The sequence below is a fragment of the Schistocerca cancellata genome, chromosome 2 (genome assembly GCF_023864275.1).
Source record: "Schistocerca cancellata isolate TAMUIC-IGC-003103 chromosome 2, iqSchCanc2.1, whole genome shotgun sequence".
Lineage (NCBI taxonomy): Eukaryota > Metazoa > Arthropoda > Insecta > Orthoptera > Acrididae > Schistocerca > Schistocerca cancellata.
The window spans coordinates 246,585,570-246,608,473 of NC_064627.1; the positions used below are offsets into that span (position 1 = coordinate 246,585,570).

General features: G+C 39.4%; 1 protein-coding gene across 1 annotated transcript in view; it reads left to right on the top strand.

Moving 5' to 3' along the window:
- The window catches only part of LOC126152796 (Down syndrome cell adhesion molecule-like protein Dscam2), a 189,620-nt gene that overhangs the window by 77,506 nt on the left and 89,210 nt on the right, over positions 1–22,904 (top strand). Inside the window, exons 7-9 of the mRNA XM_049916029.1 lie at positions 1,089–1,327; positions 11,085–11,322; positions 12,963–13,109. Of these exons, the coding sequence (XP_049771986.1) occupies positions 1,089–1,327; positions 11,085–11,322; positions 12,963–13,109 (624 nt within the window). The remainder of the gene's footprint in view (positions 1–1,088; positions 1,328–11,084; positions 11,323–12,962; positions 13,110–22,904) is intronic.

The window sequence follows — 22,904 nt, forward strand, 5'->3', positions numbered from 1 at the left end:
ATCTATCTTCTAAGATAAGTCATAGGGTCAGTGTTACCTTGCATGTTCCAACATTTCTCTGGAATCCAAACTGATCTGCCATGAGGTCAGCTTTTATCAGTTTTGCCATTTGTCTGTACAGAATTCATGTTAGTATTTTGCAGCCGCAACTTATTAAACTGATAGTTCACTAATTTTCACACCTGTCAACACCTGTTTTCTTTGGGATTGGAATTATTATGTTCTTCTTGAAGTCTGGCGGCATTTTGCCTGTCACATACATCTTGATCACCAGATGGTAGAGTTTTAAGGTTCATAAATTTCAAGTTCTACAAAATTGATTTTTTGACTTGTACTAGGCACTGTCACTGACCACATTTTACAAACACTTGCTAAATTCCATGTTGTTATTATTTCTTACTTGACAGTCGGGTTTAAAGCCCCAAGTTTTACTTTGATTAAGTTTTCAATGTAATAAAGCATCCAAAGATAGAGCAAAAATATAATTAAGGATCAAGGAAGTCAAAGGCAGCAAGTGCTATATGTACAGCAAATAGTCAGTAAATGCAACATAATGCTAAAGATTTGGCATGGCAGATACAAAATGCAGTAGAAACAACATAACATCAATAGATTAAATTTACTCTGTAACAGAAAATATCTTTATTATTGACTGTTTGGTAATAATTTTGCACTGCTGACAATATTTCAGATCTATACATGAAGCACATTGAATATAAAGAATCCAATGAGTATGTCACTATGCAAAATTCCTGAAGGATTTGTGTCTATGTTTGCATGTGAAAGAGGGAGAGAGAGAGAGAGGGAGAGAGAGAGGGAGAGAGAGAGAGAGAGAGAGAGAGAGAGAGAGAGAGAGAGAGGGAGGGAGGGAAAGAGAGAGAGAGAGAGAGAGAGAGAGAGAGAGAGAGCACATCCATATGGCCAATACTATCTCTTTAATGAGAGAAGGATATGATGAAATCCCAAAAGCAGAACTGCTTTGGAGGTTATCACAGTAAGTTAGGGTGTTAAAAGTCCTCTGAAAGGCTAATATGCTCATTTTGTTAATAACATCCTTTTCAGACATAATCATTGGTTTTCTTGTGTAGTGGCATGGGAGAAGAATGTTTCTCAGATGACTGTTCCGGGTGATCAGACTTTTGCGAGTATCACTGGACTGCAGCCAGCTAATAGCTACCATTTTAGAGTTACAGCAAGAAACAGTCTTGGATCTTCAAATGCTAGTGATACAATCACAGTAACCACTGCAGAAGAAGCTCCTGGAGAAGCACCACAAGAAATAAGAGTCAGAGCTGTCAGCTCAGAAAGTCTTCATGTAAGCTGGAAGGTAAATTTCCTGTTACTCAAGTGTGTTAAAGACAAATATGATAAGCAAAACAACTAGATTCCATTATCAGGCACAGTCCCATGAATAATAAAGCAATTGTAATGGATATAAATTTTCCAAAACTAGTTATGAAGTGAATAAATTAACCTACAGTAGCGGAGGATGACAATATTTTTATATCTGATGCAAACTGTAATTCGATGTCCTCTTTTAATGTCTATAGCTATTACTCTGTAACCAAGTATATGCCACTTGTTTATTCTAAATACTTCTGGATTAAAGAAGACCATTCACTGAAAAGGAGAAGCCCTGAGTCATGGATAGGTATATACAAAAGGAAACTTTCTACCTTTCACAATAAGCCTTTAAAGTCTTTTTTGAGCTGGTGTCAAGCGCGCGCACACACACACACACACACACACACACACACACACACACACACACACACACACACACACACGTGGGTACATATGTGTGCCAGTGGACACACAGTGCAAGTGCTCCATTTCACCAGGTGGACTAGATTGTATCGGTTGTGGGGAGACAGAAAGAGGAGGCAGCCAGTTTTCCAGGTAGGAATGCAGAAGAGAGGGGTGGTAGGTGTGTGGGCTAGGCATGCAATGCACGGTTGCCAGAGCCAGTGTGGGAAAGTGAAGTGGGGATGCGAAATGGGAAGGGGCAGGGGGTGACAGGATGGAGAAAGGAGAAACTGTTGGGTGGGGTGTGTGAGGACAGTAGGTTACCAAGCTCCGCCACAAGGAAAATTACAGGAAAAGAGGATGTGTTGCAAGGATAGCTCCCATCTGCATAGTTCACAGAAGCAGGTATATGAGGGAAGGATCCAGATGTCTCGTGTTGTAAAGCAGCCATTATAATCAAGCACATTATGCTCAGCTGCATGTTGTGCAACTAGGTGGTCAACTCTGCTCTTGGCAACAGGTTGGTGGTGGCCATTCCTCAAAAATGGTTCAAATGGCTCTTAGCACTATGCGACTTAACTTCTGAGGTCATCAGTCGCCTAGAACTTAGAACTAATTAAACCTAACTAACCTAAGGACATCACACACATCCATGCCCAAGGCAGGATTTGAACCTGCGACTGTAGCAGTCGCTCGGTTCCAGACTGTAGCACCTAGAACCGCACGGCCACTCCGGCCGGCGGCCATTCATCCTGTGGACAGCAGTTGGTAGTCATACTGACACAGAAAGCTGTGCAATGTTTGCAGCAGATTTGGTTTATGACATGGTTGCTTTCACAGGTGGCCGGGCCTCTCATGGGGTATGATAAGCCTGTGACAGGACTGGAGTATGAATCATTGGGTAGGTGGATTGGGCAGGTGTTGCACCTTGGTTTACCAGAGGGATATGATACCTGTGGCAAGAGGTTGGGAGAGGGAGTGACATAGTGATGGACTAGGATGTTGTGCAGGTTGGGTGGGTGACAAGGCACCACTTTAGGAGGGAAGGACGTGATGAGAGGTAATGAAAGCTCAGAGGAAGGATATGATTTGGCTGTTCCAGTCCAGGGTGATGTTGGGTGACATATGTTACTGGTTAGTAGGTTTAATGTGGATAGAGTTGTGAATGAAACCATCAGAGAGGTGGAGGTCAACATCCTGGAAGGTGGCACATTGGCTTGAGGAGGACCAGGTGAAGTGTATGGGAGAGAAGATGTTGAGGTTATGAAGGAACGAGGATAGGAGGTCTTGGCCCACAGTCAAGATCATGAAGATCATGGAGCAGGTTATGGGTTTGGTGTTTTGGGAGGCTTTCTTACATCATTTGTTTATTCCTTCAAGCAAATGGGCTGAGATAATATTCATTAGTTCTTAACTTTCTTGTACAGGGTGGCACTTGAAAAAGTAGCCCCAAATACATAATGCTTACCAGTTATACACAAATTGTTGCCTGCCACCGTCAGGTATAACAACAAATGGAAACATATGTAATAACTAGATAATAAAGAAACAACAATACAAAATGAAGTTTAACAGCTTTGAAGCAATAGTTGACAACTGGCAGGCAACAATGAGCAGTCCAGGCCAGCTTTTCATGGACCACTTGTAAAAGCAAAATTGCTACTCACCGTATAGCGAAGATGCTGAGTCACAGAGAGGCACAACAAAAAGACTGTCACAAATATAGCTTGTGGCCATTAAGGCATGTGTCAACAATAGACTTAGACACACGCACGCGCGCACACACACACACACACACACACACACACACTCACACACACACACACACACACACACACACACGCAAATGCAAGTGCACACACATGACAGCAGTCTCAGGCAACTGAAACCACACCACACAGTGAGCAGCAGCACCAGTTCATGATGGGAGTGGCAGCTGGGTGGGAGTAAGGAGGAGACTGGGGTGGTGAGGGAGGGAAGGGTAGTATGGTGGGGGTGGTGGACAGTGAAATGCTGCAGATTAGACACAGGGCAGTGGGGGGGGAGGGAGGGGGGGAGTGAAGGAAAAGGAGAGAAGTAGAAAGACGGGATGTGATGGAAGAATGACAGCTGTGTAATGTTGGAATGGGAAGAGGAAAGATGCTGGATGGATGAGGACAATGACTAGTGAAGGTTGAGGCCAGGATGGTTATGGGAATGTAGGATGTATTGCAGGGAAAGTTCCCACCTGCACAATTCAGAAACGCTGGTGTTGGTGGGAGAGATCCATATGGCACAGGCTGTGAAGCAGTCATTGAAATGAAAGATGTCATGTTTGGCAGTGTGTTCAGCAACAGGGTGGTCCACTTGTTTCTGGCCACAGTTTGTCAGTGGCCATTCATGTGGATAGACAGCTTGTTGGTTGTCATGCACACATAGAATGCTGCACATTGGTTGAGCTTAGCTTGTAGGTTACATGACTGGTTTCACAGGTAGCCCTGCCTTGGTGATGTTTGTGACTGGACTGGAGTAGGTAGTGGTGGGAGGATGTTTGCATCTAGGTCTATTACAGGGTATGATCTATGAGGTAAGGGGGTGGGAGCAGGGGTTGTGGAAGGATGGACAAGCATATTGTGTAGGTTTGGTGGATGGTGGAATACCACTGTGGGAGGGGTGGGAAGGATAGTGGGCAGGACATTTATCACTTCAGGGCATGATGAAAGGTAGTCAAAACCCTGGCAGAGAACATAATTCAGTTGTCCAGTCCTGGGTGGTACTGAGTTATGAAGGGAAAGCTCCTCTGTGGCTGGATGGTGGGACTTTAGGAGGTGGTGGGAGACTGGAAAGATAAGGCATGGGAGATATGTTTCTGTGCAAGGTTGGGAGAATAATTATGGTCTTTGTAGGCTTCAGTGAGACCTTTGGTATATTTCAAGAGGAACCAGTCATCACTGCAGATGTGATGACCATGGGTGGCTAGACTGTATGGAAGGGACTTCTTGGTACGGAACAGCTGTTGAACTGGATGTATTGCTGGTCGTTAGTAGGTTTGATATGGACAGACCACCACCTACTCCAGTCTGGTCACCAACATCACTTATCCCATCAAAGGCAGGGTTACCTGTGAAACCAGTCATGTGATCTACAAGCTAAGCTGCAACCACTGTGCTGCATTCAATGTGGGCATGACAACCAATAAGCTGTCTGTCCGCATGAATGGCCACTGAGAAACTGTGGCCAACAAACAAGTAAACTGCCCTTTAGCTGAAATGCAGCCAAACACGACGTCCTTCATTTGAATGATTGCTTTACAGCCTGTGCCATATAGATCCTTTCCACCGACACCAGCTTTTCAGAATCGTGCAGGTGGGAACTTTCCCTACAATACATCCTACATTTCCCTAACCCGCCTGGCCTCTTCCAATTCCAGCACTACACAGTTGTCATTCCTCCATCACACCCAGTCATCTTACTTCTCTCCTTTTCCTGTACTTTCACCCCCCCCACCCCGCCTGGCCTCTTCCAATTCCAGCACTACACAGTTGTCATTCCTCCATCACACCCAGTCATCTTACTTCTCTCCTTTTCCTGTACTTTCACCCCTCCCACCCCCCACCCTCCCTGCCTCTCCACTGCCCTCTGTCTAATGTGCAGTACTTCACTGCCCGCCACCCCCACCATACTATTCCTTCCACTCTCTGCCCTAGCCTCCTCCTTACCCCCACCCAATTGCTACTCCCATCACCCACTGGTGCTGCTGCTTGCAGAGTGGTTTCAGTTGCCTAAGACAGCAGTCATGGCCGAAAGCTATATTTGTGACAGTTTTTTTGTTGTGCCTATCTGCAACTAAGCATCTCCACTGTCTGGTGAGGTTACATTCCATCCTGGATTTTTCACTGTTTGATTAAAACACTGTAATCATGTATCTATAGTTTCAACAGTAGTTTACAAACAACCTAAATTCAAAATGGTCCTTTAAAAGGCTCATAAGGTTTGATATTGAAGTATCTTTCTTTTGAACTGAAAATGCATTCTTTTAACTGAATTATGTGTCACAGTCACAATGAATGCAACATTATTAAAATTTCCTCAGTGTGATCTATTTATTCACATGTTTGTGGCATTGATATATGTGCAAGTGCTCAATTGCAAAATAAAGAGCATCCATTAATTTGCAGTGATTACAAGACCTAGAAACTAACACAAACTCACACACACAAATATTTGAAATGCGAAAGGCAATATGTAGCTACTAGAGGTCTGCAACTGGTGTTTATGCTGACTCAAATTGCTCAGTGCATGTGAACTGAGAGGGCAACTCACTCAACTTCCATGATGCTCGTTCGAGCGCCATACACTCGAATTGCCCCTCTGTCAACTATAGTTACCCAAGCACAGCTTGCCAGCTGTAGGAGCATGTCACATGAATGTGAGATGAAGGAGAGTATTAAAGAAAAAATTGATTCAAAATAATATATCCTGAGTGTGGAAAATGACAGTTGTAATAATGTATGGGGAAGATTTTCATTAATAACTGATAAAGATGTCGGCTATTGTGCTGTGGCAAGTGCTCTGCTCTCCTGTCTTACACTTCTGCCACCACACATCTGAAGACACTTTTAGACAGAATATGACAAATATAAGTTATGAAGCATCAGCAGTTTCAGTGAAACTGTAGTAAATACAAAGGTGCATAGAGATGTGAGTTGGAGACCTTCATCTATTTACATTAACATTAGGTGTAGGATTTCATGCTTTATGTCAGGAGCTTGATGATTGTAGTACAAAGCACTGAAAGGCAAGCCAATAAAATATGAGTGAGTTTGATGCTCAGTATTATCCAGGCAACAGACATGAATGCATGTGGATGTATGGACCAATACAAATTGGAAAATATGTTACCTGCGCACTTTGCTTATCAGGCTTAGGCACTGCAAAATATGGTACTGGTACAGCTGACTTTTCCGAGGGAAAAAAGTGCTGAATTTATTTTGAACTACATCGATGAAACATTATTCAAACTATTAGGAGTAAATCCCCAACATTTTAATGTGATTTCATTTGCCACTGATGAAGACAGTAATATATGTAATGCACTGCAATCCTTTCAGCATTATGTATGCATTACACATGTTTTGAAAACAGTCCAGAAACACATGTTGGTTGATAATTATTTGATAAATGGGCTTGGAGTGGTTTACTCCATGACTTATGCTGCTACAGATAGTGTCCATTTCATGAAGAAAATTGTTGATGTGAAATGGATGCAGCTAAGCTTGAAGCAAGAAATGGAGAGTAAGTGGAACAGCTTGTTTAGAATGCTACACTATGTAATAAGACAGTATGACAAAATCATGGAACTGCTTCCAGACAGAGGCATCTCTGAAAAACTTACTGATTGTGACAAAAACACTGCAAAAGAACTACTGAAATTTTTAGAGTCATTCAAAGATGCAATTGTAAACCTGGGAGTTGAGCATTTTCCAACAATTCAGTTTGTTTTGTTACAGGTGCACAAACTGAAAAGACATTGTGCAGAGATACATATGTTTAAATTACTATAGACATGCTGCATGTCCAAAAAATGAAAATTGTGCTTAATTGCAAAATGCTAGTTGTCTATTAACTGCAGATACTATGAGTGCTGAAACAGTGCCGTCTCCATCTCACAGATGAGAAAGTCAAAATTTGGACATTGTACAGAATAGTAACAATTCTGTATTCACCATTCCAGTTATTGGAAATGATGTCTGTTTCTGATAGAGATGAGATTTTAAATACTGCATACCAAGTATGTGATGAAATATGTTTCTGATAAGTTAGAACAAAACTATAACTTAGCAGTAATATCTTACACTGTTTTTGTTATATTTGTAAATATTTATTTTTGACTGTTGAGAGAATGTCATCTGCACTCAGCAGCCAAGAAAATGAAGTCTCTGTTTTCAGAATGAGTTCACTGTAGGCTATGTCACACTCAATCTGCCCACAAAGTTGACTTTTATTTAACCCAAATGTATACTACTGACAATGAAGATCTGTTTGAAAGGTGATAGTGTAACCCCAGTCTCTTTCCCAAACTGTCAAATTTAGTGAAAAAAATGTCTTGTCGTCCATACTCAAATGTGAATAGCAAAAGAAATTACATTGTGGTTTGATACAATATCTCAGACAGATGACACAAACTTGATCTGAAATGAGTCTATTCATTGTAATTATGTCAACAGGGAATAATTTGGAGACAATTTTGTTCTTGTTAGATTTCTAATTTGCTAGAGGGTCAAGTTCATGTATGTATATGTGAGCCAGTAAAGCAGATAGTGTTATAACCAACAGCAATGTTACAAAAATTGGTAGTTACATAGTTTTCCTGTGAAACTCCATAATGTTTCTAAATTTTCATTATTGCCTAAAGCACGCTATTTTCTCTTATGGATCATAATGGTGTCACTGTTAGACACTACCACACAGGAATATGCATCTACAGCATAACTAAGTTGATGTGATAATAGATTCATCTGCTGATGGGAGCATGTCACAAGGGGCACCAACCTGCAGACACACATAGCTGCTATTAAAATGAGGCGCATCAGCAATGAGGCAAGTGCGCCAGACCCAGTGGCCTCTGCCATCCCCGTGGTGCCTGGTTCAATCACAGCATCCTCGCTTCAAATATTTGTACTTGAGGAAGCCATGCCAAGCTCAGCGGGCTCGAGCAAGTATAAACGAGTGAAACACCCTGTTTGCAGACCTCTAGTATGTACATCCTTATTCCACAAGCTACATTATGATGTATGGCAGAGGCTATTTTGTGTACCACTGTAATTTCCTCCCCTTTCCTGTTCCAGCCCCTAATGCTGCCTGTTGAGCTTTAATCTCTCTAATTTTATGTTCACAATATATTAGTGAGATGTACATAGGAGGAGGTAATACATTACTTGACTCTTCAAAGAACATAAGCTCATTTAATTTTAACATAAACCACACCATAATATGCATCTGCCACTGGAGTTGGATGCTAATATCTGTGACACTTTCACACTTACTAAATGAACCTGATGTTAAATGTTCTGCTCTTCTTTGGATCTTCTCTATTTCTTCTAACGAATTTATCTGGTATGATTACGGGATGAGCAATACTCAAGTATTGCTTGAACAATGGTTTTTTTTGTTGCATTATTTGTGGCTGGACTACATTTCTTGTGGATTCTCCCATTTAATTTCAGTCTGGCATCTACCTTTTCTATGACTAGTTTTAGGAGTCCATTCAATATTAAATCACTCCATACATATACTCTCAAGAGTTTAATGGATGTAACCACTCCCAGTGCCTGTTCTGAAATCATGTAATCATTTAATAAAGTGTCTTTCTATCCATTAATGTGCAGTATGCTTTTTTTATGTTGAGAGTCAGCTGCCAATCCCTGCACCAGCTGTTGATCCAAGTATATAATCCAAAAGGAAACAAACATACTTAGAACTGTTGATTTCACCATGTATGAGATCATAATTGGAGCTTTTTTGGTTAGTTTCAACCACAATTATCATGAATGGTATCCACATTAAAAAACAAAGCAAAGTTATTTGAAAGATAATGTTCCCACTATTCTGTTAATCTTGTAGAAGAATTCTTGCACATTACTAAAATACATACAGCTGTCCACTTGTTCTACAAAATAACTGTGTTCATGTTACAAGGTCCTCTGCTTTCCGCATAGTGTTTTGTTTAGTGTGCTACGTTTCTTGTCTACATTTTGCCTTAGTATGTGTGCATGATCTCACAAAACATGTAGGTTTGTGTTATAACAGGAACAACATTAATGAACATTGTGGCTGAGCCTGATAGAAATAATTTTTGAATGAATGTATTTTAACAAAAATTAAAAGAATATCACTACTACATCAATAAATGTGATTATCTAACCACATTTTGGAAACAACACTCCCATTTTTTGGACATCTTAGGTAAAAGTGTCATACCTGCTTAAACTTGTCTTCTGGTAATCATATTTTCAAGATCTAACATGTTTATAATGACTGGTTCTGCTTTATTTCACTGTATCTAATACAACAAATCATAACAGTTGTCACTGTTGAGAAAAGCACGAGGAACATCAGATATATGTGAATCTGTAAGCTTCAGTGCAAGCAATCTCAATAAAATCTACTGTACTCCTATTCTGTAACAATATAATCAAAAGAATAGTTGCGACTCTCCATATAGCAGAGATGCTGAGCCAAAGAAAGGCACAACAAAAAGACTGTCAGAAAATTTGCTTTTAGCCAAAAAGGCCTTTGTCAAAAATAGACAACATCCACAAAACACACACACACACACACACACACACACACACACACACACACACACACACACACACACAGGTGCAAATTCAACACACACATGATCGCAGTCTCTGGCAGCTGGAGCCAGACTGTGACCAGGGGCTCATGAGAGAGGTAAATGAGTGGGGGTTGGGGGGGGGGGGGGGGGGGGCGGGGAGGGGGGGGGTAGCAGGGTAGGGGTGGGGGATGGTAAAGTGCTGCTGGGAGGTGTGCAGGGACGAGATGGAGAGGGGAGGTTAGACGGATGGCAGGAGGAGTGAAGGGGGAGTTAACAGGAAGGGAAAGAAGTGAAAAGATGGGGTGCATTGGTGGAATAGAGCACTGTGTAGTGCTGTAATGGGAACTGGGAAGGGATTGGATGGGTAAGGATAATGACTAACGAAGGTTGAGGCCAGGAGGGCTATGGGAACATTGGATATGTTGCAGGGAGAGTTCCCACCTGCGCAGTTCAGGAAAGATGGGGTTGCTGGGAAGGATCCAGATGGCACAGGCTATGAGCAGTCATTGAAATAAAGGATGTTGTGTTGGGTGGCATGCTCCCAGGGCATTTTAGGGCATGACAAGATGTAGTTGAAACTCTCTCCACCTCATTCCTGCATGCTCCCAGCAGTACTTAACTATCCCCCACCCTACCCTATTATCCCTCCCTCTCCCTGCCCCAGCCTCCTCCCTACCCCCACCCAGTTGCCTCTCCCATAATGTGCTGCTGCATGCAGTCTGGCTCCAGCTGCCAGAGACAGTGGTTGTGTGAGTCTTTTTGTTGTGCCTTTCTGCAACTGAGCAACTCTGCTGTATGGTGAATAGTAGCAACTATCCTTTTCATTATACTATTCTGTATTTGAAATATGATGCTTTCTTTTCCTTTTTTCCCCCTAGTGAGTTCAAAATTTGTTCAGCCAATTTTCATAAATAATTGTTCATAAATTGTTACCTCAAACTTATAAATTAACGTCTCTGTGCTTGTGGTATTTGTTTTTGTATTTAATGTGTTTTGTAATCTATTTCTTAATTTATAGCCACCACGTGATCAATATCAACATGGAGAAATAATTGGCTACTACATTGGTTACCGAACAAGTAACTCATCTGAACCATTCCATTATAAAACCTATGAAGTTCTCCCAGGTGCCGAGCTGAGAATCCTCCTTACAGGTCTTAAGAAATTTACAGAGTATGTTATATTTGTTCAAGCATACAACAGTGCAGGTGCAGGGCCTCAGAGCTTGGGAGTCTCAGTTTTTACTGAAGAAGATGGTAATTTTATAATTTAATTTAATTTTGGATAAACTTTTATTCTACAGCATTTATAGATAATATATTACAACCATGTGAAGATATAACTGTGTGTTTACATAATGCTTATTAAAAGTAATGAGTTATTTTCTTTTACTTAGTATCTTGTTGTTACTAACTTTGTACTTCTTCCTCCCCTCCCCTCCCCTTTTACAATTAGGTTCTGGAGTCATGCATACTGCTTTCTCCATAATATCTTCTACGACTAAATGTGTATTGTGAATATATATTACTGTAGGGACCTCAGAGGGCAGCCAAGCCCTTAAAAATATCAGTAAGTTTATTAATATGCATATACAGGGTGGACCTGAACTCCATTGACAAAATTTTGGATGTTATTCAGGAATTTTTATGAGTGGCTCCATATAGAATAATATTGTAATTATAATTTGTTCAGTATCTTATCCCAATTATCTTTTCTTTGGTAAATATACATCACAACAGTGAAAAAGCCTGTAATATGCTATTACCAAAATATACAACACAAAATACAGAGTAATGCAACAGCTCGCAGACAGATGTAAAAGTATGTTATGTGCTTTCTGTCACCAAGTGAGCATGTCATTATAGCACCACTATAGCACTTTTTCACTGTATTCAGTGACCCCATATATGAGATGCATATTTTCCAACTCTTCATGGGTAATGTTTATTGATGTGTAATATCTGAACACTACAAGTACAGTAATACATATAATTCCAAGGCAACCATGTCCTTTGCCTCATCTATTTATTAATACTAAATTTTAATAGAAACATGTTGATCTTTCTAATGAATTGTTAAAGTCATAGTTTTCTCACCTGATACTTCTGTGTTTTGTACAGTTACAATGGGACTACATTAAATCATCTAAGTTCTTGGTACCAGTATTCTGCATGTGGCACACACCCTCAACATTCATCACATACTGTGTAATAAACAGTATTAGTAAAGGCACAATGTGAGGTTATGTAAGGCTGGACTTAACAGTGAGCTTCCTTAAACCCCCTTCCTTGTTGTCCTGATTTGCAGTGCACTCCTTGTCAGAAGGGTAACAAGTTTTCTCTCAGGTTGTATTTTGTTTCTTTTGGCTTCCTCATGTCCAGTCTTTCCCATTGCCATCAATGTTCATCCAATTGATAACTCACCCCACCCCCCACCCCCTGTGTGTGTGTGTGTGTGTGTGTGTGTGTGTGTGTGTGTGTGTGTGTGTGTGTGTGTGTGATTCATTGTGTCATTCATTCTCCCCAAACTTCATTTGAATTATATTATTAACACAAAATCCTGTCAGTACCAAATACACAATAAGTAACATTATGAATGTGATAATCGCCGTTATGCAACAATAGTTTTCTTATATTTGCTCTCCATTTCAATGAGGGGCTATTGAATTCTAGATATTAAGATATAGATCATTAAAAAATAATCTGCTTATTGCATTACTGCATAGTGGGTGCTGAAATGTCATATAATGAGTAAGTTGCTGAAAAGAGCTTTAATGCAATACAGAATGCATAATTTTGAGTAATCATAGTATTTGTAATTTAGTAAACTAGATAAAATTCACAATTTTCAGACCTCTCTCTGGCTGAATTGTTTTAAAATTTTGTAATTTCCTTAGTTCCAGAATTACCTCCTGGAAATCTTAAATGCACCAGTAAATCGTCACAAAGCATACTAGTAACATGGTTGCCTATAGCAGCGGATGATGTCAATGGTATTCTACTTGGCTACAAAGTTCTGTACAACACAGTTTCTGACTGGGATGGTAAGCAATATTGTGAAATTTTATTCAAAGTTTTGAGTGTGTTGGACTAGTTTTAGCCACTTCCACTGACATACCAAACATAAGACAATACCAATACCATCAAACTTCAAATAGTTAATCATTTCCACTCAATAAACTCTGCATCTTTCTTTTTAGAAGGAGAAATTTGAGTAATTCATCAGAGTATGGAATGAAAACAAAATTTTCACGTATGTTGTTCTTTTGCTACTTGTCTAAAAAGTGATAGAGGCTACTTTTGTATAAGAAGTGCAACTACAGGGTGTTTCAAAAATGACCGGTATATTTGAAACGGCAATAAAAACTAAATGAGCAGCGATAGAAATACACCGTTTGTTGCAATATGCTTGGGACAACAGTACATTTTCAGGCAGACAAACTTTCGAAATTACAGTAGTTACAATTTTCAACAACAGATGGCGCTGCGGTCTGGGAAACTCTATAGTACAATATTTTCCACATATCCACCATGCGTAGCAATAATATGGCGTAGTCTCTGAATGATTACCTGAAACCTTTGACAACGTGTCTGGCGGAATGGCTTCACATGCAGATGAGATGTACTGCTTCAGCTGTTCAATTGTTTCTGGATTCTGGCGGTACACCTGGTCTTTGAAGTGTCCTCACAGAAAGAAGTCACAGAGGTTCATGTCTGGCGAATAGGAAGGCCAGTCCACACCGCCTCCTGTATGTTTCGGATAGCCCAAAGCAATCACACGATCATCGAAATATTCATTCAGGAAATTAAAGACGTCGGCCGTGCGATGTGGCCGGGCACCATCTTGCATAAACCACGAGGTGTTCGCAGTGTCGTCTAAGGCAGTTTGTACCGCCACAAATTCACGAAGAATGTCCAGATAGCGTGATGCAGTAATCGTTTCGGATCTGAAAAATGGGCCAATGATTCCTTTGGAAGAAATGGCAGCCCAGACCAGTACGTTTTGAAGATGCAGGGATGATGGGACTGCAACATGGGGCTTTTCGGTTCCCCATATGCGCCAGTTCTGTTTATTGACGAAGCCGTCCAGGTAAAAATAAGCTTCGTCAGTAAACCAAATGCTGCCCACATACATATCACTGTCATCAATCCTGTGCACTATATCGTTAGCGAATGTCTCTCGTGCAGCAATGGTAGCGGCGCTGAGGGGTTGCCGCGTTTGAATTTTGTATGGATAGAGGTGTAAACCCTGGCGCATGAGACGATACGTGGACGTTGGCGTCATTTGGACCGTAGCTGCAACACGGCGAACGGAAACCCGAGGCCGCTGTTGGATCACCTGCTGCACTAGCTGCGCGTTGCCCTCTGTGGTTGCCATACGCGGTCGCCCTACCTTTCCAGCACGTTCATCCGTCACGTTCCCAGTCCGTTGAAATTTTTCAAACAGATCCTTTATTGTATCGCTTTTCGGTCCTTTCGTTACATTAAACCACCGTTGAAAACTTCGTCTTGTTGCAACAACACTGTGTTCTAGGCGGTGGAATTCCAACACCAGAAAAATCCTCTGTTCTAAGGAATAAACCATGTTGTCTACAGCACACTTGCACGTTGTGAACAGCACACGCTTACAGCAGAAAGACGATGTACAGAATTGCGCACCCACAGACTGTGTTGTCTTCTATATCTTTCACATCAGTTGCAGCGCCATCTGTTGAAAATTGTAACTACTGTAATTTCGAAAGTTTGTCCGCCTGAAAATGTACTGTTGTCCCAAGCATATTGCAACAAACGGTGTATTTTTATCGCTACTCGTTTAGTTTTTATTGCCGTTTCAAATATACCGGTCATTTTTTAAACACCCTGTATAACTATGTAAAACAGTAAATAACTGAAAAAATTGATTTAACAGTTCTGTGCACTAAATTAGAAAAGTCAGTAACTGCAGTTTTTAACAGGAATATGCTGCTCTCATAGGCCATCAAAAACTGGAGCTACAGTGTTAAAATGCCTTAGAGAAAACTTGGAGAATACTGTTCATAAGATTTGCAACCTTTAGACTTGCTATCCACACATTTAAAGACTTGCATGATTAAAATGGCTTCCAGGATTTATCTGACATTTTTCTTGATTTATTTCCTGAAAATTACCTCCAGCAGTCAACTAGAGTCTGCTTGTGAGTGTAACATGCAGCAGTTGGACAAAACTAGAGAAACATCATGAGAAATATTTTTTGAACATGAAAGCAGATGCTAGCCATGCCTGCAGGTTGTGCTGTTGTATTTGACCCTGCATTACACCTGTGCAAAGTTCTCAAGTGTCAGTCATGGTCATAACAGTGTTCTGTGTAGCTGTGATTGCATCATGTTGGAGCTAAGTGAATCTGAACTTGAGCAAATTGTTGTTGTTTGGATGGTGGATGCTTCCATAACCAAGGAAGCCAGATTGGCTGGTGTTTTGAGAGACACTGTATCATAGATTATATTACAATTAGGGAAAGGAAAAGAACATAATCCAGAGAACATGATCCACTAAGTCACAATGCAGATGATAGTATGTTTCAAGTGATCATGACAGGTGGTCATTGAAGAGATTGTGACAAAAAATACAAGGAGAACAGCTGCAAAAGTCTCATCAGAATTGAATGTCACACTCACAAATACTGTCAGCACAAAAACAACGTAAAGGGAGTTTCATAAACAGGGACCTACAGAGTGAGCTGCAATTCTAAAACCACTCATCAGTGATGAAAATGCCCTTAACAGGAAAACGTGGTGCTGAAGACATAAAATCTGGACTGTGGTACAATGGAAGAAAGTAATTGGGTTGTATGATTCTTGTTTCACACTGTTTCCAGCTTCTAGCCACCTTTACATCCCAAGTGATACATGGCAGGGGTTCAGTGAGGATTTGGGCAAGCATATCATGATATTCCATGGGCCCCATGGTTACTCCGTGAGGTTGCATTGCTGCCGAGGATTATGTGGCCATTCTGTCTGATCTGGTCCATCCCGTGGCACAATGTTTGTTCCCCAATGGTGTTGCAGTGTTCCAAGTTGACAGAGCTCCTGTTCACACTGTCTGGGACTAGTTTTTTGAGAATGAAATGTTGCATCTCCTCTGGCCACCGCAATCACCATATATTGATACCATTGAGACTTTGTGGTCTACTGTACGTTGGAGAGAAGGGTGTGTGAGTGTTATCCATCTCCATCATTTTTACCTGAACTTGCTACTATTTTACAGGAGGGATGGTATAATATTCCCCGGAAAACCATACAGAACTTGTATTTGTCTATTCCAAGATGAATGGAAGCTGTTTCGAATGCCAACAGGTTTCTTACCCCATATCAAGCATTGTTATTTGTTATGTTTTTGATGTTTCCATATTTTTGTCCAACCCTGTATTAGATATCTTGGTGACTAACAAATATATACTTCTCTATTAGTGATTGTAAGACTTTTGTGGCACCAGACATCACAGAGTTCAATGGCAATACCAAGAAAAGAAAGAAAAGTTGTACTTAGCAAATGTGACAAACAACAGATTGCAAATTATCTGAACAGGTTACACCAGACATTCATCTCTAAGGCTGCATGAGGAGTATAAGTGAATAAAATTCAACAGTATTGTGTAATATGATTTATAAAATCCTGTGACAGTTATTACCATGTGTTACATTGCACACAAAGTTATTGTCCCAGTTTGTCAAAGTAGCTACACGACTACTGAGTGACAGAACTGAATAAGAGTCACTATGTTTGTTGTAAGTACGGTAAGCACAGTCTAGCTCATACGAAGAGTATTAACGTAAAACACGTGTGTCCACTAATGACCATTTAGACATGAAGTCTTAAACAAAGCAGCTTTACTCAACCCCAAATCTAAGTTCATTCAAGGGGTGCTGCCTTTCAGGGCGTCCTCCAGCAAATAGACGCTCATAGAGCACTGTAGAGCTCTCAGTGACACATGTATACAACTCATAGGTAACTTTCAGTTTAATTCAGACAACTAACTGTCATTGGACCTTGCAGCCCTTTAAATATCCAACAAGTGGAATGACTCTAACATGTTCTTGTTCAGTGCACTTGTGACTGACATTTTAAAATAGTGCAACCACATTGGCATCTTCTAACAGAGTTGACACTATCTGTAGGCCTGTGTTGTGATTATGCTGTTTATGACTGCTGAGCAGGCAACCCTGCATTCATAAAAATGAAACCCACATCTCATCATATGCCCTATCTATGATATTTTGAGCATTCATATTTAGCCCTCATAACTGTTGTGCCAGAACGGCTAGCAGAATTTTTAATGTGATGATGAATAGAGCCATTAACACTGCACAGCCTTGCCTTGCTGAACTATTGCAATTAATTTTTTTTTTTTTTTTTTTTTTTTGTTGATTGACCATTTATTACGATTCTGGATGAACTTAAGCTTAATATTCTGAGTATTACAATTGAGAAAATGTTGTGGAAAACCCACTGTCTTCATAATTTTGAATAAGTGATGATGGTTCACTGTGTCACGTGCTTTTTAAGAGTAGAATGACGTACAGCACTTCTCAATTTTAGAACATGTGCTCTGGTTATTATAACTCTATAATCACACATAGTCTGTATAATCAATGTATCTTTGCCCATGCTGGTATGGTGAGGGCCACATTACAGTCTGAGCCTTTGAGTTAGTATACATGCCATGATCTTATAGACCCTGTTAAGTAATGTTATGGGTCTCAGGTTTTTAATGAAAACATTGCAAAGGCCTTTGGGATTTCTGTGTCAGAGTTCATTAGTTTATTTAATCTTTGTTTGTTCTTGGAAAATCGGATAATACTCTACGAGTATTCCAGAAGGGCTCGATAATTTATTTTTAGGACTGTGTGCTATTGCAATTTCCAATTCTTCTTAGTTGATCACCAATGTGGGATTTTCTGAGTTGATATTGTTGATATTTCTCTTCCTTAAGAGTTATCCCTGAGTAGTATTATCACTGGTCTATTCAACATCAAACTGCGTAAATTACTGTAGATGCCTCCCTTTATTTCATGCTGTGTTCTAAGTGCTGTCCCATCTTCCCTTTTAATTTCTGTCAATATTTTCCTTTGTGCACTCTTCACTTTCACACAGGATGTGATGCATTGAGGTTTCTTCATGGTGTACACTATCCTGCCTCCTCACCCACAATTTTATATCCAACTAAATGTTTCTGATTTTGTGCCAAAATTTTTTACTTAGGTAAATGTATTAAACAATTATTTTCAACCAGTTGGCAGTGTTATTTCTCCATTGAAAAATTTTATAATTTATTTTCTGGATAATTTCCGATAACTGAGGCATCTAGTTTGTAAAGGTCTCGAAAACACTGTAAGTAAAATTCACTTCTTTTCTTCTACCAGAAATATTTTACTCACTAGTAGTTTATTAATATTTGTCGAATTTTTGGCTTTGCATCCTTGAGCCACTGACTTATTGCAGAATCATATGATGCATATTTCTGGTCACATTCTTCCACATCCAGCTGACCTGTTTGCAGCATTTTTCATCTTGCGAGTATAAGAAGTTAAGTTTCCACATTCCTCTTTCTTGACAGGTTTTTCATTTTCCATATCTAATGTACATATATAGGCTGCATGATCCATGAAACGGGTAGGCCACACTTCAGTTTGTAATGTTCAGTTCTTCAAGTCATTAGACATAAATGCTATCTAACCATCTTGCGGAAGTATTGATCATACATGTAAAAATGGAAACATTTCTATTCTTATGTTCCAATATACCAGTTAATATAATTTGCTTGACTGAGTAGGCTAACTGTCATGACATTTTGAAATTAGGGTTTAATCTTAAGTATTTAAGAGACAGTTAAAATTTCCAGCCAAGATTAAATCTTCTTGGTGCACTCCAAAGTGGGGAATTACCTTGATTTTAAAGAAGTTGACTCTGTTGCATCTTTTACTGCTTCCTGGTAGTGCATAAATGTTGATAGCCCTGGTGTTGTGGATTGCAGAACATGCTAAGTCATATCTGCATATTGGGATTCTGTTTGGCTGAGTGCAGCATTGAAGTCACACACATGTAGTGAGTGTAAGGCAGAGTTCACGCCAGTAGCTAGCTAGCCACCAGCTGTGCTAAGGCCAGGCAGCACTGGGCGGCAGCTCAATTCCAGTGGAGGCAGCCTTGCTCCATGTTTGTTTCTTGTGGACTGGGTGTGATATCAGTACCCAGTAGCTGTTATATCTTCCAAATGCCATTGTACTTACTTGTGCACGTGCAGTGTGATTCATGCTGCTTACAGGGGAGCACAAGCTGTTTAATGAAAGAGAATTTGATTATGAATCCCATGGTATATAGATATGATCTGGAAATGTTATATAAGATGAGGTACTGAGACAAACAGGTTAAATAAAGTAATTCACTAAATATTTTATAACTTTTAAAGTATTCATCCCACCAGCACTCAGTTTGTAGCTTTTGATAACACACATTGATGGAACTACTGACATGTTCAATCACTATAATAATTCAGCTATGAAGGATATTTAATTGGAATATTAATTAAAATCAGCATATCTTTTGAATGAAGACAGTACACTGACAGCATGGTGTATGTGTTGGCAGTGATTATTGTTCACCACACACACACTATTTAGATGTTGAGATTTATTATTTTTATTGATCTTTGAGAAGTTTGCATAGTTTTGCCAATGATTTAAATTTAATTGAAGATAAATGAATTCTAATAACAGCAATGGAAAGAGGGGGAAAATCCTATAAAAACAATACCACTCATAATTGTACCATAATTAGTAAATGTATCACTAGAATAACCAATTCCCACTATTGCAACTACAAATTGTAAATATTTAAACTCTGATTTGTGAGCAGACCATGGTACCTGAAAATTATTATTATATATGTTTATAGTGTTGAATTGTAATGTGCAGCTAAGGCACAAACAGAATTTTAATCAAACTTTTGTATCAAAAGTTGTGTAAAAGGAGTGGTTATGTCAGTGTTCACACATTTTGTGGGTGGGGGTGCCAAGAGTTAGAGAAGGATGACAGTTTTCTGGAAGAGATGACCAGGTGTTTATAAGATCAGTGGCCAAGATCCTCATGGTCACTCAGTACAGGAAGACAGCACTCGCATTTTGGGACGATTTGAAGGAGATAGCATGTGCATAGGTATGGGCAGTGGTGCAGCCACATTCATTGGGTATTTGAAATATTTCAAGTTTCTTGTGACTTAGAAATATTCTGACACTGTACAGACTTTGATTATTTTGTACAGAGTTGGACTTAGTCTCAGAGTTGTGGGGACTTTATTTAAATTTCTTAACTAATCAGGATTTAGAACAGTGAACCATTGTGTTGATTAGTCATTTTATTGATGAAGATACTCCAGTAATTTTATAGCTGTGAACATGATCTGCTGTTTTCCAGCTAATTTATTATTTTATGTAATTTATACAGTGTGAATCACCAAAAACTTGCTCCATAAATAGTGTGCAAATGGAAAGTGCTTTGACAGAATGAACTGGTAGTTTAGGAACTTGTAGTGTTATCAAGTAAACAGATTGTAATAATACTTAGAAAGTGTATTTTTCTGCAAACATACACTTTCTTAAATGGAGCAATGACTTGCCCATAAATATAAATTCCCCATCAGTTCTGTTTGCGGACGATACTTCTGTTTTAATTCCTATGGAAGAAGTTAACACAGTCAAATTCCTAGGACTAAATGTGGACAACTTAAACTGGAGTACACATATTGAGTTCCTATCAAATAAACTAAACAGCTTTGCATTTGCAATGCAAATACTAGCAAACTCTACTGACATGAGTACACAAAAAATAGCACATCATAGTTATTTTGAATCTGTCCTTAGGTATGGTATCATTTTCTGGGGAAATTCAAGTAGTGCATCTCGAATACTGAAACTGCAAAAGAAAGTTATAAGATACATGTGTAGTGCACAACAAACAGACTCTTGTCACCCATTATTTCGGAACCTACAAATCCTAACAGTTCCCTCCTCATACATTTATGAAATTACACTCTTTGTACACAGCAGACAAAAATTATTTGAGGAAAATCATTTTAACCACACATACAACACAAAAAATAAAAATAATTTTATGTTACCCACACACCATTTGAAATTATATGCATGAACTCCACAGTATATGGGGATGACAGTATATAACAAGCTAATGGGCAAAAATATATTTAATATGAAGCCAGAGAGTCTAAAAATAAGGCTACAGCAGATTCTGTGGGAGAAATTCTACTATTCAGTAGAAGAATTCATAGAGGATGACATGATAATTTGAGCAAGGGATAACTAATTGTTAGTCTTTTATTGTATGTGTAACAAAATTGTATTATTATTATGATACCATTTGTTAAAATCAGTTGTAATTAATTGTTAGTTTTTTTATTGTATGTGTATTTTTGTACTGTATTATTGTTATGGTACCATTTATTAAAATAAGGTGTTGTATGTGTGTGGTAAAACTTTACCAAAATTTTGATGTGTCTCCTGTACCTGAATCAAATGATTTAGATTATGTATGTTATGAGACTAATAAACCACAATTCACAATTCTATTGACATTAATAAACTAAAAGTAGGGTGAACTACAAGATGTGTGTTGTTTGTTGTGAGTCATTTATGAGATATCATATTTTGAAATGTTTCCACACCAACACTTGTTTGTGCCATTCGACCTGTGTTCTTGCTCGGTATATTGCTGTTACGTTTGCTTCCAGTGTTTGTGTGTTCATTAAGGGCACTAAGACTTGGTAGTCACTTAGTGTGTGACGCAACAAGCAGTAGATTGTGAGTGGATGTTGGGATTTACCAATGCAGAGAAAAAACAACATGCTCATGGTGTATGGAGAGTGTAAGAAGAAAGCAGTTTGTTCTTCTAAGTTGTATGGGGGCAAGATATCACAATAGACTTCAGCCATCTCAGCAGTTATTTATCAGCCTCTTCAACCAATTAAATGGAAGTGGTAGTGTAACACCTAGACAACATAATAGAAGGAAACAAGTGATGACAGAAGAGGACAAAATTCTGTTTTTGCTCCTGCTGCAGTTGATCCAGATGTTAGCTCCTGCATAATTGCACAAGGAAGTGGCATGAGTCAGGCAAGTGTCCTACACATTCTCCATTGACGGAGGCTCTGTCCCTGTCACATCTCTCTCCATCAAGAGCTGAATGGACATAATTATGAGGATCATGTTAACTTCTGAACATGAGCCTTAAGATGGGATACTCCAGATGTATCATGTATCTTCTTTAGTGATAAAGTCACATTTACCAATTGTGGCCAGGTAAACTAATATAACAAGCACTATTGATTTATTGACAACCCCAATTGGCTTTTTCAGGTGGAATGTCAGTGTCCATGGAATATAAACATGTGGTGTGGGACAATGAACCATCAGCTCATAGGCTCATTTTTGATAGATGGGACACAGGACACACTCAAGTATTGGAACCTCCTAACAGACAGATGCTAGAAGACATTCCTCTGTAGACTAGGAGGAACCTGTGATACCTACATGATGGCTCTCCAGCTGATAATGCACAAAGTACTATAGCATGCCTTCATGAATTGTTTCAAATCTTTGGACTAGGTACAAAGGACTGGTATCTTGACCAGCTTGTTTGCTGGATTTGATACCTGTAAACTTTTTTTCTATGGGGAAATCTGAAAGGTGCTATCTACAAGGACATAACGACTCCACTCGCTGATATGCAATGACATATTACTGCAGCCTGCTCGGACATCTCTGCTGAAATGCTAGATGATGTGCAAAATTCTTT